General features: G+C 48.1%; 1 protein-coding gene across 2 annotated transcripts in view; it reads left to right on the forward strand.

The window, feature by feature from the left end:
- HDAC3 (histone deacetylase 3) overlaps nt 1–16350 on the forward strand; it is a 277173-nt gene that overhangs the window by 77336 nt on the left and 183487 nt on the right. For both annotated transcript variants that reach the window (XM_086931362.1, XM_086931363.1), the window contains one exon: nt 10886–10967. In XM_086931362.1, coding sequence (XP_086787488.1) covers nt 10886–10967 — 82 coding nt within the window. The remainder of the gene's footprint in view (nt 1–10885; nt 10968–16350) is intronic.

Consider the following 16350-nt stretch of genomic DNA (forward strand, 5'->3'; position numbering starts at 1 on the left):
GACGTCCTGTTCGGGGCTGGACTGGGTCTCCTTGGGTCCCGCGTCTTCGGTCTCCTTCTCTGCACTCCTTTCTCCGTCTTCGGCGTGGACGACCGTTGTCTCCGCCCTTGCCTCTTTGTAGCGTTCCGTCATTCGTCCTGCCGTACCGTATCCGGGTTGTTTCTCCTCCTCTTCCGGGTTACGGTATTCATCGCTTCCGTCTTCCTGAGGAGAGACAGTAAAGGATCGTGGGTGTTGCAGTCCGCTTTTAGGCCACGGCAAGGTACGATTATCCTCTAAAACGGTCACTTCCTCACATCCCCTTTCCCTTGCTGTCCTTCTACTAGAGTCTGTACTTTGGGGATATCGGGATAGGTAGTCAGCATTGCCTTGTTCCTTTCCTTTTCTGTGTTTGGTTTGAAATCTGTATGGTTGTAAAGATAGAAACCATCTAAGTACCCGTTCGTTATGGCCTTTATTTCTGGCTAGCCATTCTAGAGGGGCATGATCAGTAAAGAGTGTAAACTCCCTCCCTTCCAGATAATACCTCAAGGATTCGATGGTCCTTGATGGCCAGGGCCTCTTTTTCAATAGTCGCATAGTTTTTTTCTCGTGGAAATAATTTGCGACTGATATATAAGATCGGTTTCTCCCCTTGTTGAGTTTCTTGTGATAGAACTGCTCCCAGGCCTTGGTCAGACGCGTCTGTCTACAAAATGAATGGTCGGGTATAATCAGGACTGATCAAAACACTATCTGACGTTAGAGAATGTTTCAAAGTGTTAAAAGCTCTTATTACCTCAGCAGGAGGGACCTCCAGGATTTTTTCAGTTTGACTATTTTTCTGTAGCAGATCCGTTAGAGGAGCAGCCAGCTGAGAAAAATTAGAGATAAATCTTCTATAGTACCCTAACAGCCCTAAAAACGCTCTCAAATCTTTTTTATTTCTGGGGAGTGGTATTTGTGAAATGGCTGTCAGTTTTGATTTCTGCGGTCTTATCACTCCTTCTCCTAATAGGTACCCTAGATATTTTACTGTCTGTGCAGCCAAATGACTTTTAGCAGGGTTTATTCTCAATCCATATGACCCTAGAGTTTGTACCACTTGAGAAAGATGAGACAGATGCTGTTCCCAGCTATCACTGTATATCACAATGTCGTCAATATAGGCCCCGGCATAGTTGGTATGGGGCCTCAACACTATGTTCATGGCTCTCTGAAAGGTTGCTGGTGCCCCGTGCAAACCGAACGGCATTACCTTGAATTGATATAATCCATCCGGGGTGGAGAAGGCAGTTTTTTCCCTATCTTCCTTTCTGAGAGGTATTTGCCAGTAGCCCTTACATAGATCTAAGGTGCTAATGTACTTGGCTCTCCCTATTCTCTCTACCATTTCGTCCACCCGTGGGAGGGGGTAGGTATCAAAGTCAGAAATCTTATTTACTTCACGGAAGTCTATGCAAAATCTAACTGACCCATCAGGTTTGGGTACCAGTACAATGGGCGAATTCCATTCGCTCCTAGAAGGTTCAATAATATCCATTTGTAACATGTTTTGTATTTCTTCTCGTATCACCTGTCGGCGTGCTTCAGGTATACGATAGGGTCTTAGCTTAACTCTTTTCCCTGGTGGAGTTTTGATGACATGTTCGATCAAAGTAACCCTCCCTGGTTGGGTGGAAAAGACATGGGATAGAGTTTGCAATTTCTGAATCAACTCTTCTTTCTGAGGGTTCGGTAGCTCAGTATCAATACTCTGTTGAAACAAGGGACTTAAGGACTCTATCACATGTCCAATGCCCTTGATCCCACACAAAATGGCTTCCGTGCTGGGCACAGCACGGAGACCGCTCTTCTTGTGATGGTGGAACATCTCCGTGCGGTGTTGGATGCTGGCCAGACGGCGGCGCTGATATTGTTAGACCTCAGCGCCGCCTTCGATACGGTCTCTCACAGTATCCTCCTGCATCGGCTCGAGGAGATTGGTGTCGGCGGCCAGGCCTTGCAGTGGTTCCGCTCTTTCCTCGGCAATCGTTCCTTCTGTGTTGCCATCCCTCCCTTCAAGTCCAATTTCCAGCCACTGGCCATGGGGGTTCCGCAGGGATCCTCGCTGAGTCCCACGTTGTTCAATCTGTACGTGAGACCGCTGGCTGATGTCGCCAGACAGTGGGGCCTAACTTTGGTCTCATATGCCGACGACACACAGCTGGCGGTTACTCTCAGCGGGGATGCGGAACTAGATGCCCCCAGGTTTCAGGATGGACTGAAGGCGGTGGCTAGCTGGTTGACGGGGAACTGTCTCCAGCTTAATGCCACTAAGACAGAGGTTATGGTTGTCGAAAGGGGAGTGGAACTATGGGGTGACCAATGGTGGCCACCGGAGCTGGGGCCAACCCCGACTCCGGTGCTGGAGTTGAAAAATCTGGGAGTCTGGTTGGACGTCGGTCTGACTTTTGTAGGACATACTAAAAAAATAGCTGCATGCTGCTTTGGTCTGTTGAGAGGCTTAAGACCTGTCCTCAAATACTTCGATGCCCCAACCAGGCAGCTAGTAATCCAGGCTACTGTCATCTCTCGCCTGGATTACGCTAGCTCTCTTCTGGCCGGGGCGAATCAGGCTGAGCTCACCCGCTTGCAACGGGTGCAAAATGCCGCGGCCAGGGTGATTGTCGGCCTGCCTAGATTTTGCTCGGTGGCGAGTGTTCTTCGCTCCTTACATTGGCTCCCAGTGAGGAAGCGTATTCTTTTTAAGGTCCTCTGTTTGACCTTCAAGATTTTGAGAGGCTTAGGCCCTGAAATTATGTCCCGCTTTCTCTCTTTTTATGTCCCTACTCGAACCCTTCGATCCCAAGGCCAGGCCTTTGCTGTAGTCCCTAGATACAGGATGTGCCGTATGGGGGGTCGCTCCTTTTGTGTAAAAGCGGCATCAGCTTGGAATTCCCTTCCGGTGGAAATCCGCCTGCTGGAGGATCTCATGGCCTTCCGGAGAGCCCTAAAAACTTTTTTGTTCTAGTTGCCCCCTAGTTCTCTGCTTGTTTTAATGTGTTATTAAACTTAGTGGTCCCTGTAATATTTTTCTTCTTCCTGTTGTGTTATGTTCCTTTTATGTTCTTCCTTGTCAAATGCGCCAGGACGCTCCTTAGCTGGAGTAGCTGTGCGCACTACAAAAAACAATAATATAACATAACATGTACCGCTGTCGGTGCGGGTCCTTCCTACTTTTTAAGCAAATTAATGTGATAGATTTGGGTTGTATGTTTGTTGGCATCAGTTTCAACGCGATAGGTAACGGGAGTGACCTGGGCAATGACTTTATAAGGTCCTTGCCATTGTCCCAACAGCTTTTGATCTGAGGTGGCCATCATGAGTAACACAAGGTCCCCTATCTGGAAGGACCTAGTCTTAGTCCCTTTATCGTATTGCCCCTTTTGATCACTCTGTGCGTTCTCCAGATTGGTTCGGACAATATCTCGAATTTGTCTCAAATGTGTTTTCAAGTTTGAGACATACTCCGGGAGGGGTTTTGTATTGTCAGGCTCATTTTCCCATTGTTCTTGAGCCATGTCAAGTAAAGTACGGGTTTGTGTCCATACAACAGCTCAAAAGGAGAGTATCCAGTACTTCTCTGTTCCTTACACCTAATGGCAAAGAGCGCTAATGGAAGTATATCCTCCCCCTTCCGGGCTTCTAACGCCAGTAACTTTTTTTAGCGTGGTCTTAATGGTGGCATTGTATCTTTCCACTAAGCCATCTGTTAGGGGGTGATAGGCTGCTGTTTTAATTTGTTTCACACCCAACTGAGTACAAATGCCTCATCATTTTGGAAACAAAAGGAGTTCCCTGATCCGTTAGAATCTCTTATGGAAATTCCACCCTAGCAAAGATCCCAATCATAGCTTTTGATATGTTAGCAGTGTCTGGTCGTCGAAGGGGTACTGCTTCTGGAAACCCCGTAGCATAATCCACAAGCACCAATACATAACGACAACCACTGCGTGAGGGCAACAAGGGTCCTATTATGTCCATGCCTACTCGACTAAATGGCTCATCAATAACAGGGAGGGGACGCAAAGGTACTCTGGAAGGTTGGTATCGACTATGTTTCTGGCAAATTGGGCACTCCCTACAATTTCACCTGCTGGTATATTCCTGGCCAATAAAACCGTTCTAGAATGGTTTTCTCTGTTTTCTCTGCTCCAAAATGTCCCCCTAATAAATGACTGTGTGCTAGATACAACACTTTATCTTGAAACAACTTGGGAACTAACAACTGGGCTTTCTGACTGGGACCCCCTTTCCTATATAGTAAGCCCCTTTTGACAAAGAAGTATGGACATACGTGTTGTGGCTCCTCACTGTCATGGGCTTTACTCCATGCTTCTTGGAGTATGGGATCCTCTCTTTGGGCACCATGAAAATTCCTGTCTGTTTCCCAGGGATTCTCTTCAGGGATAATCGGCATGACTACTGGTACTCTCCCTTTCTCCGCCCGTCTTTGCCTTCTACTTTTCCGTTGCTTAGACGGGGGCCATTCCTTCCCAGTATCGGTGGAGAAAGGTGCAGTGGATAGCCAGTTGTCTTCGGACCTAGGAGCGTTTTGTAGTAATTGGGTCAACTTGGGATAATCATTCCATAGGATTATTTGTTCCGGTAAACGTGATAAAAGTCCCACAGTCATGGGGGTACCATCATCCTGAGAGTGTTGAATTTGCACTTGAGCAGTGGGGTAGGGTTTCGTGTCCCCGTGAACACATTTAATAGCCACCATTCCATCTATGGGTCCTAGCGTATTCCCCAAATCCTGAGGTCTGACTACACTTTGTAAGCACCCCGTATCAGCTAAAGCAGTTAAAGGTTGTCCATTTACTGAAACTGTACATCTGTAAGGGGGTGATTTCCTTTCTGTAGGGGAGCAGTAGTAATTGCGGACCATTCCTATCTCCATAGGTTCTTCTTTCTGTGGACAAAATCTCGCTATATGACCCATTCCTCCGCACTGAAAACATTTTGGACCTGTAGTTGGTGGACGGATAGGGAATGGAGCACTCCTAGGGGGGGACTTGGGATGAAAGTCAGAGTTTCAGGTTTCTTTTGCATAGGAGGCCGGGGATGCCTAATTCCAGTATGGCCTCCGGTTTTCCCTGCAGTCTCGTCTTTCCCTTTTTGGAAGTCTAAAGCTCTATGATAAGCACTTGCTATTTCAACAGCGGTTTCTAGGGTGAGGTTAGCCTGTTGTCGCACCCATCTTTGAATTGGGGGGTGTAGAGATGTCAGATATTGTTCTAGATAGATCTTGGCCATGATTCCGTCCTTATCTGTAGTAGCAGGTTTAAGCCATCGATCTGTCATATCCTTTACTCGGAAGAACAGAGCATGTGGGGTTTCTTGAGGCCCTTCTTTCATTTGCCTCAACTTCACCCTATATGTTTCTTCATCTATACCTAATCTTTCCAAGATACACTTCTTAATGTCAGCATAAGGTACTGCTCCTTGTAGAGTTGCTGCCTGGTATGCAGCTTGTAAGTCTCCTGATAAAAAAGGTCCGAAGTATTGGCCCCATTTTTCGGCCGGCCAGGAGGCTGCAGTGGCCATTCTCTCAAAATTATTAAAGAAAAAATCAGGGTCTTCTCCCGCTACATATCGTTGTAGCACTACAGAAGGTAGGGTGGTAGGGCCTTTTTGTTGTCCTAGTACTTCAGTAAGTTTGCCCATAGCAGCCTCATGTGTTTGTCCTTGACCCGAAATGACTTTTTGGATCTTTTCCCGGTCTTCTTCAACAACGTTTAGAAATCGTTCCATGATTTTTTCCAGGTGTTTCTGATTTTCGGCCATCTTCGCCATGGCGGCCTCTATCTTGCCTTCAGATCCCACTTCTGACACCACTTGTAAGAGGGCGGGTCTGATAAACAGGCGTGGAGGCGGTAGTGGAGGTTTAAAGGAAACAGGTTTATTGAATACAAAGGATGAGGTGACAGGATTTGGCAGGGAGTCTTCAAACGTGTCCTCTTCTTCCTCTTCCGAGGTCCCCGCGGAGGTGTCAGGCGATGAAAGGGCTCGGGTGGTTTTCGTCAGATCTTCAGGACGTGGTGGCTTGCCCCGGTGGCTCATAAGAGAAGGGAAATAAAGGAGGGTATAGTGAGAACTCTAAATAAAGTTCCTAGAACAGGAGTAATACCTTCACCACACCTTTCGTGTCTAGGGTCTGTAAAAATGAACGGGGTAACGTGAGGGGGAGGGGAACATTGGGATAAGTCAGGATAGGGGAAATTCAGGATACTTACAGAAGTTTTATAGTGCCTAGGAGGGTTGAAAGTGCTCATACGTATGAACATTCACAAGGTCTGGGCAAGTGTCGACAAGAGTGCACAGTGCCGATGGAAGTAAATGCCGTCAAGAATAAATGTAACGCCATGCATTTAAATACCCCGTGTGGATACTCGTAGTTTGGCTTTTTACTCAATTGCACAATGCCCTTAACAAACAACGGTCATGAACGTTCAATCTCCCTCCCTGTATCTTCTTCCTCCCGCTTCCCGATACAATTCCCTCGAGTCGGTATTACTCACCAACCCTGCCGTAACTCTTCCTAGAGTCACGGCCGCTCTCCAGCATCCACCGGACACCACCAGTCCTCGCACCAGCTGTCGTCGTCGACGTCCTGTTCGGGGCTGGACTGGGTCTCCTTGGGTCCCGCGTCTTCGGTCTCCTTCTCTGCACTCCTTTCTCCGTCTTCGGCGTGGACGACCGTTGTCTCCGCCCTTGCCTCTTTGTAGCGTTCCGTCATTCGTCCTGCCGTACCGTATCCGGGTTGTTTCTCCTCCTCTTCCGGGTTACGGTTTTCATCGCTTCCGTCTTCCTGAGGAGAGACAGTAAAGGATCGTGGGTGTTGCAGTCCGCTTTTAGGCCACGGCAAGGTACGATTATCCTCTAAAACGGTCACTTCCTCACACAGTGATATACAAAGTTTTGTCTGAGTGGAAAATACGTAGTTTTGCTGGGTAGAGCAGAGTATTTGATGTCCTGGTTCTGAAGCGTCCTTTTCACTGGCACACCCTCCTTTCTGGCAGCCATTACTGCCAGGTTAAAGTCAGAGTAGAACGAGACAGCGTTTCCCTGGTAATATTGTTTGTTGCTGATCTCTGGCCTTGCGCAGCACTGTGTCCCGATTTAGTAACTGGCTATTATCAGTCTAGCCGGGGCACCCGGAGGGGACCTCTGACCGAGGGCCCTCTGGAGCTCTCTACTATGCAGACCGCTGACAGGGAGCAGCCATACACATAGTCCTCAACACGGCTCATGGCGGTAGATTCCGGTATTCCCACAACGCGCAGGTTGTTGCATCTAGATCTAGCTTTTAAGTCCTCATTCTTTATTCTAATCGCTTCCAGAACTTTTTCAATACTGAGCAGTTTTTCCCATGTTGCTGCCACCTCATCCTCCAGCGCAGACGTGTGTTATTCGACGTGACCAATGCGTTCATCGTGACTGGATAGCTTATCTTTTAGCTTGTCCAGTCTGTCAGACATTGTTAATTTTTTGGTAAGTGACCGTGAGTGATTGCTTTGAACATTTCACGGATGTTCAGCTCTTGTGTGGACATGGTGCCCGACTTTGCCTCATCTGTTCATCCTCTAAAGGGTTACCGCTCAGGGAAGGTCTGCGCTGTCAAAGGTCTGCTATGATTGCTGGTTACCCATCTTCCCCATGTTACCTGTCTCTCCTACTTGCCCTGAGTGGTGCACTACAGCGGTCTGGCAGTTATTGTCCTTTGCCACTTTCCCCCAATAAGTACCAGGACTTTCAGAGGGATCTCTCTCTGTCTAAGGGAAAGAGATTCAACTGGACTCTTTGCCTCCTCAATTGGGGAGGGGCACCCACCCTCTCTCACCGGGCAGGAAGCCTTTCTCCACCGGGCAATATTTCACGGGACGCTTGGTCGTCGTGTGGCAGCCCCAGGCTCTTTTAACGCTACCCCTATCTGTACGTGCCATGGGATGCCCTTCCTGAGTCCATGATCTGCCCCCGACTAGGCCCACTCGGTTACACAGCCCCCGGTGGACTGGAAGTCGTCCTACTCCGCTGCTCCCCAGGCGCTTTGTGTTTACGCAGAGACCACCTGCAAGGTCCGCTCTGGGTCGGAGCAGAGGAGGTGATACCCCCAGACGTGTTGCTCCGTTCTGCACAATTGACCACTTATCTTCATGGGAGTGGGCTGAGCGAGGTCTCCCACCGGGTTTCAACCCTCTCCCCACCCACCACCCCCTTGTCGGGCCTGTTAGAGCTCCAGCCGGGCCACCTCCAGGTTGATTTCGCTGGGGACTGCGGGTTCACCTTCTCTCTCTCTCCACTGCTGTGGCCTAGGACCTGCCGCTCCTCTGCTCTCAGCCTCTCTCTCACACTCCTCTTCTCGGGCACATGGATGCAGCCGCGGGCACAGACGATTAGGGTACCTTGATGCACACAGTCAGACTCCATGGAGGCAGTGCCGCTCTCCCACCCACAGGTCTTCAAGCTTCTTCGTCGTCTGGCCTGCTCCCGGCACCTTCGCGGAGTCTCTGCAGCTTCAGCTTCCGCACTGCACTCGGCTGCTCCTCCTTTGGCTTCTGGCCCCCTGGTTGTGAATCGTTGGCCGGGGGGGGGGGGCGGCAGTGTATTACACAGTGCGCACCGTGAGGCTCATGTCGGTATTCTCCAGACAGGCTTGGCGTTAGGGTTGCCGGGCCTTGCAGAGCCACCATTTTCCCTCCAGCCTCACTGCAGCTTGCCTCTCCTCTGTGAAGCAGGTCCTGTCGGTGTCCAGGACATGTTCAGCCTGTGCCTCAGTACCTGTGTGGCAGTCCACATCATTTCTTGGGGTGCGATGTCTACCCAAACTGCAGGATTAATGTTGGATCGGCCATCCAGCCTGCAAAGCCTCACGAAGTGGCGGCCATCTTGCAGCCATGCTCATTAGCACCCCCCCCATGATTGTATTCTTCACAACAAAATGTAATATGTTTGACTGAAGGGCATAGACAAGAGACTAGAAGTTGGATTAAAAGGATTTATTTACTGACAGTATTACACCTTACAGTATGTGCAAGCACAGGAGCCTGCTGTTTTGTTGTGCATGCTGAGAAACATTATCAACGGCTGCGTTTGAGGAAAATTGATGTTATAAAATCTTAACCTCATTGCTGCGGCTGATATTTTCCTCCTGTGCTGGGCCCCAATGATAAGTGGTGTTGCCGTGACGGAGCCATTCCGTCATCAGCACAGCTCAACCGTGACTGATGACGGAATGGTTCCGTCACCAGCATCGAAGGGGTTAAATTGTATTAGAACATTGGAATGTTGGTAGCTCCATTGAAAGCAATGGAGTGCTCTGGGCCTTATAATGGCTGGTATAAGCCCGGAGCTCCAGTATTTCAATGTTTCTTTGTTCACAGCTCTGGCTGTGAACAAAGGCTTCAGGGACCTGAGGGGATGTCAATCCCCTTGCGCTCCCTGAAGGCTTTGTTTTATTTGTTAGAACATTCTGCCCTCTAGTGGCAGATTCTGCCCTCTAGTGGCATAATGTTCTAATAGCCTCATAGCCCTTCGTAGCAGGGCTATACCGGCTTTTAAAGTCCCTCTGCTTTGTTAAAGTCCCTCGCCTTCGGCTCAGACCTTTAACACTGCAGCGTGCCTATAATGTAGCCTTATAGCCGGCCCTAGCGAGCTATAAGGCTATAATCACTACTCGAAGGAACGCCATAAAATCCTAATCCAATCCAACCATATTTGTAAAGCGCCGCTTATCACCCATGAGTGTATCCAGGCACTGAGTTTAATATTCAGCAAACCTTGATCACTGGCACTTGAAGAAACGGAATAGTAATACCGGGAAACACGTGTTGTTTGAACAATTTATAGGAGAGAGGGACTCTTTACTTAAGTGGATTTTCAATGTTTTTTTAAAGACCTTTTTGTAAATATTTTTAATGAAATATTTTGAATCAAATGAAAGTACATTTTCATTGTCTAAAATTTGGACAATTGCTACAATGTCATTAATGTGAAAGATGCAAACAAATTGCACTTGTAAAGAGGTTACTCCAACCTTAAACCTAGCATCATGTAGTACCAGTCCATATAAATGTTAAATACTATTGGCAGTGTCTCTGACTTGGTGGATTTGAGTCCGTGCAGGGTTACTGATGAACACAATCGTGGGTATCTTTTATTCTCTTGAATAACCTGAAATAGAAATGTATGGATTACTGGAGTCCATGACCTTTCCTTGTCCTGATTTATCTCCCGTTGCCTTTCGGATATGAAGTTGATACGGCGAAATACAGTCTGTAAGTTAATAGGGAAGTTTTGGGTCATGTCCCCAGGACGTCATGATCTCTGTACCATCTCTTTACCACGTAAGTCAGTCTCTGAGATCTAATAGATCTGGTCAATTGAAACCGAGCTTATTTCCAAGTTCCACTGTTCTTGGGACAATCAAAAAAGGCAGGGGCCCAGAAAAAAAGAGAAAGCAAGGCAGCACTTCTGTCGGCATACTGATGCATTGGGTGGTTTCCACATGATCATTAGTCTTTCTCAAAATTGAAAGTTAAACTCTTGAATTAAACAACTTATAATATTCTGAACCCCACACTGGATGGTAAGTTTGTGTGCACAGCATGGCATTCTGTAATAAAATAGGCTACAAACGCTTGGTTACAGTTATATCATTTTGCTATTGATATATGCTTTGTCTCTGTACCTATTCACAAAATAAACCTGAAGTCAATTTGAGTTGTATGTCTCAAAGCCTTTTAGAACTTGTTGAAAAATAAGATGTAGTCTGTTAAGGGCAACATAAACCAAGGGATTGGCATCTGCATTTGAAGAAATTCTTTTTGTAATTCAGTTTTTTGTCTGTTTTATTTTGCAGTCCTGTATTCCCAGGTTTATTTGAGTTCTGCTCTCGCTATACTGGCGCCTCACTGCAGGGGGCAACACAGCTAAACAATAAGGTAGGCCTCCGATCCTGCTGCGTTTGTCCCAGGCGGGTATACTCGGGTGGAGGTATACTTAGGTTTTGTACATTTCTCTAGAACACTTTTAGTTCTTGTACCACCACACTGTTTGACCCGCAAAAAAATATGCTCCAGCGCTTATGTTCTACTTTGTGTCAAATCAATAGTAAACTTAAAATCCAAATTTTCATAAATACTCCCAGTACCTCAAGTACTAAAGTTGGTGGGCAGGAGAGGTTGGTAAGTCTCTTCATTGGCCTCACAATAATGGTGAATTGTACATGCATATTGTATAAAAGAAAATATTATTATGGTTGACGCCAATATATTATTATGGTTGACGCCAATGCAAAAACATGTTCTTTGTATCTTTAAAACCGCATTCTTCAATTATCAATTGTATGCTATGAATGCTGCCTAGCAAGGTCACACTCAGAGACCTCAATGTTATACAACACTGTGGATCTATACGCATTTGTATGCAAATCTCCAGCTTGGTAACTGTGTTTCTTGCAGGCCTTTTTATTGCTGATTCCCCCTCTCTAGTATGTCTTCTTGCTTGTCACCCTTGGCATTCCTGCTCGTTTGTGCTATTTTTTCCTTGATTTGAAAGATTAAGTCTGGCTGGGATTCTAAAACTGCAGTTTTGAAGGGGGTGTGTGGGTGGGAAAAGTATTTTAATTTATTGTCAATACATCAAAAAACCTTGTATAGATTGCACTCGCCACTGGTCATTTTAGTTCTTTCTTGTGCCTACAGACTTTTCCCTGCACATTAACATCTAGAAAGAACAATTCACTTCCACTACATTACTTCTGGAATGCAGAGGATTTGACAGTTCGTCTTCTGCACTCCCGGAGAAAATGATTATTGTGCTTTTTTTCCCTCACGTCCCATCCTGAAATATTTGTGTCGGACACTGTGACATGTAGTGTACTGATATCACTTTGATAGAAAATGAAACCATTGGACACCAACTGGTTTCACTTTGGTCAATAATCAGGGGCCATAACTCTGCCCCTTTTACACCGGTCAAGAATAGAGAAAGTCATTTCTGGAAATTGGACAGGCCTACTTTTGCTGCCTTACACAGGGAAAACGATCTGAAGCAGGATCCACCCATTAGACACAGGGGAAAATTATTTTTGGGATTTGGCCCTCTGGGCATGGGGCAGTGATGTCCCCAGTGCACTACAACCTTTCTGCCCCTCCACCCAGTCTGACCCCATTTGGACAGAAAGCTAACTAGACACAAGGGAATAACAGCTATAAGTAAGAAGAACATATGTGGTGCTTATCCAGGCATTGGGCAACTACCTCCATCCAGAACAGGTTAAACTGTTATTTTGCCCCTTTGTCTAGTGAATTGGGGGAGTGCGGTTTACCCCAACTGGGCGCCCACGTAGGGGAAGAGGCAAAAAGTCCACTAGACACCAGGGCAACTGAGCACCCAGGAAGGGGAGAGGCAAAAAGTCCTCTAGACATCAAGGAAAAACGACCAACTAAAAGGAAGGGGTGACAGCCGACTCAGGCATCGGACCGTGCCCCTACCCTAGCGACCGGAAAATGCAAACCATTAGAAGAACATTTTAACTTAATCTAATCACAGTTTTTATCTATTCCTGTCATGGGTGCTAGGCCCAAACACCTAAGTGGAGTACCTTTTTAGGTCTCGCCTGGAAATCGCATCCGAAGGATGCGTCCAGGCTGGAGACTTAAAGCTGTCTGACACGGGGGAATGAAGGACAAGAAACTGTGACGAGCTTATCCTTGGCTGGATTCAGCTGCGTGCACGCGCACCAACTTTCACGCATGCGCACATCACAGCCACACGCATACACAGCACTCACGCATGCGCACATACATACGCATACACAGGCACACCCCCGTCACCTACACGCATACACAGAGACCCCTCCACACACACCAGCCCCTCTCCTCCCGGCTCCACACACACGCACACGCATTTACACTTACACAGACACGCAGGCACCCAGACAGGCAACCCCCCCCCCCCGTCACACACACGCATACACACAGACTCCAGGACACATACACATACACACACACATGCACGCTCACACACATACACAGCCCGCCGCGTGCGCGCACACAGATGCGCCCCCCCCCCCCCCCCCCCCCCCAACAAGGCGAAGCCCCACTCACCGGCTTCCTCAGTGCAGCGGCTCCCACCGGCAGCAAGACTCTCCTTCCCTTCTTCGGCACCGGGGCGCAGGGTAGGCTCCTGCCTGCTCCGGTGCTCCAAACAATCGCGGCTCTTCCGTGGGAGGCGGGGTAGGCTCCCGCCCTCCTACTTCCGGTTGTCCCGCCCGGCCTGCCTGACTTCCTGGTCGCAGGCCGGCGCAAAACGCTGCATAAAAATGCTTAGAACAAAGGCTGCTTCTCAGTTTCTTTTCATCTTCCAGAATATCCCCCTCGAGCGTCTCTATGTGCCTCGTTAGTTCCGTTCTATGCCCCACCATCAGAGCAAGAGCTCTGCCTTTTATGACTACACGAAGGGATCGAAGGGGAAGTGACATGGGAGTAAAGAAGGGCGGAAAGAAGCAGGGAGTGAGTTGAGGGGGTAGTTTATGTCTTCCGGTCACAGTGCCGAGCAGGCAGGGAGGTGCTCGTCCAAAGCACTCAGTGGCAATTTGTAGAGGAATTCCGCGACCGCGCTCCGGTTACCGGCGTCTTGTGTTTTTTCTTTTTTAATTGCGAGCCTCTTTCAGACGTCTGATCGGGATCAGTCCTCGGGCTCGCGCGCGGGCCGGGGTGCATTTCTTGAACAGACGAGTATCGCCTGCCCGGCGGGCCCGGTACCAGGGCAGCCACTGCTGCTAGAAGCGGCGCGGGAGCAGGCGAGGCGCTGTGTACCTGCCAGGCACACTAACAAACCAAGGAGGGGAGACCCCATAACCAAGGGCGGAGAAGACACCACCTTTATGGTGGGGCATGGACAGCCCTGAGAAGAGCCGAGCCAGGGGTCTGGTGTGGCTCTAAGAGCCAGAGCACGAGCCGAGCCAGCCAAATATGTAAATCAGACGAACAATAGCAAGAAAAAAGACATAAAAATAAAACGTTATATATTTTCAACATTTTTCAGTGTCTCAATTAAGTGCATACTATTATATAACTGAGTTAAGCAGCATTTATTGAAAGTAATATTTATAACTTCAAGCATTCAAGTATCACCCCATGCCCTGGTGACATTGCCGCATGTTGCTCAAAATGTGTCAGTTTGCCATGTTCTCTGTTTACGCAGCCTGTATTATTCTTATTATACATGAATCAAGATTCGTTTATTTATGCTAACCTTCTATAACTGAAGTTTTTGTAAGGCACAGATCCACTATTGAATTAATTCAATGTGTTCTCAAACGGGATGGCTAAGGAAAAGTGAAGTGAAGTGAAGCAATGGGCCGTGGAGAGTGCGTGCAGAGTGAGTGCGGAGTGACAGTGAGTGCGGAGTGACAGTGAGTGCGGAGTGACAGTGAGTGCGGAGTGACAGTGAGTGCGGAGTGACAGTGAGTGCAGAGTGACAGTGAGTGCAGAGTGACAGTGAGTGCAGAGTGCGTGCAGAAACAGTGAGTGCAGAGTGCGTGCAGAGTCAGAGTGAGTGCAGAGTGACAGTGAGTGCAGAGTGAGTGCAGAGTGACAGTGAGTGCAGAATGACAGTGCGTGCAGAATGACAGTGAGTGCAGAATGACAGTGCGTGCAGAGTGACAGTGCGTGCAGAGTGCATGCAGAGTGACAGTGCGTGCAGAGTGCATGCAGAGTGACAGTGAGTGCAGAGTGCGTGCAGAGTGACAGTAAGTGCAGAGTGCGTGCAGAGTGACAGTGAGTGCAGAGTGCGTGCAGAGTGACAGTGAGTGCAGAGTGAGTGCAGAGTGACAGTGAGTGCAGAGTGACAGTGAGTGCGGAGTGACAGTGAGTGCAGAGTGCGTGCAGAAACAGTGAGTGCAGAGTGCGTGCAGAGTGAGTGCAGAGTGACAGTGAGTGCAGAGTGACAGTGAGTGCGGAGTGACAGTGAGTGCGGAGTGACAGTGAGTGCGGAGTGACAGTGAGTGCAGAGTGACAGTGAGTGCAGAGTGACAGTGAGTGCAGAGTGCGTGCAGAGTGACAGTGAGTGCAGAGTGCGTGCAGAGTGACAGTGAGTGCAGAGTGAGTGCAGAGTGACAGTGAGTGCAGAGTGACAGTGAGTGCGGAGTGACAGTGAGTGCAGAGTGCGTGCAGAAACAGTGAGTGCAGAGTGACAGTGAGTGCGGAGTGACAGTGAGTGCAGAGTGAGTGCAGAGTGACAGTGAGTGCGGAGTGACAGTGAGTGCAGAGTGAGTGCAGAGTGACAGTGAGTGCGGAGTGACAGTGAGTGCAGAGTGACAGTGAGTGCGGAGTGACAGTGAGTGCGGAGTGACAGTGAGTGCGGAGTGACAGTGAGTGCAGAGTGACAGTGAGTGCAGAGTGACAGTGAGTGCAGAGTGACAGTGAGTGCAGAGTGACAGTGAGTGCGGAGTGACAGTGAGTGCAGAGTGACAGTGAGTGCAGAGTGACAGTGAGTGCAGAGTGACAGTGAGTGCAGAGTGACAGTGAGTGCAGAGTGACAGCAGAGTGACAGTGAGAGCAGAGTGACAGTGAGAGCAGAGTGAGTGCAGAGTGACAGTGAGTGCAGAGTGACAGTGAGTGCAGAGTGCGTGCAGAGTGACAGTGAGTGCAGAGTGACAGTGAGTGCAGAGTGACAGTGAGTACAGTCACTCAGCACCACCACAGCATCACTCAGAACCACCACAGCATCACTCAGAACCACCACAGCACCACTCAGAACCACCACAGCACCACTCAGCACCACCACAGCATCACTCAGCATCACTCAGCACCACCACAGCACCACCACAGCACCACCATAGCACCACTCAGCACCACCACAGCATCACTCAGCATCACCACAGCCCCATTCAGCACCACCACAGCATCACTCAGCACCACCACAGCACAAATATGTTCTCTCAATGTTTCAAGCTTTATTACAAATGTCACAAAAAGATGTTAATATTTCACTTCTGTTCTTGGATTTTGTTACAATAAAATACACTGAACATAATCTTCACAAAAGTTATTTACAAAAGTTTAAGCTATTGCCATTATAAATTACAATCACTTTTATTAAGTATTAAAAAAATTAAAAGCCATTGTTATTTGTAATATCAATACATCTAAGTCACGTAAATACAAATGTTGCATTACAAATGCTATAGGTGTCACATTTGCGAAAGTTATAACTAATGGCATTGTAAATGACAAAGCTATTAATTTAGCTATTTTCAAAACCAACACATAAATGAACATTTGGTGAATTTCCATTAAAATATTTGACTTTTTTACT

Source organism: Lissotriton vulgaris, chromosome 7, assembly GCF_964263255.1.
Source record: "Lissotriton vulgaris chromosome 7, aLisVul1.2, whole genome shotgun sequence".
Taxonomy (NCBI): Eukaryota; Metazoa; Chordata; class Amphibia; order Caudata; family Salamandridae; genus Lissotriton; species Lissotriton vulgaris.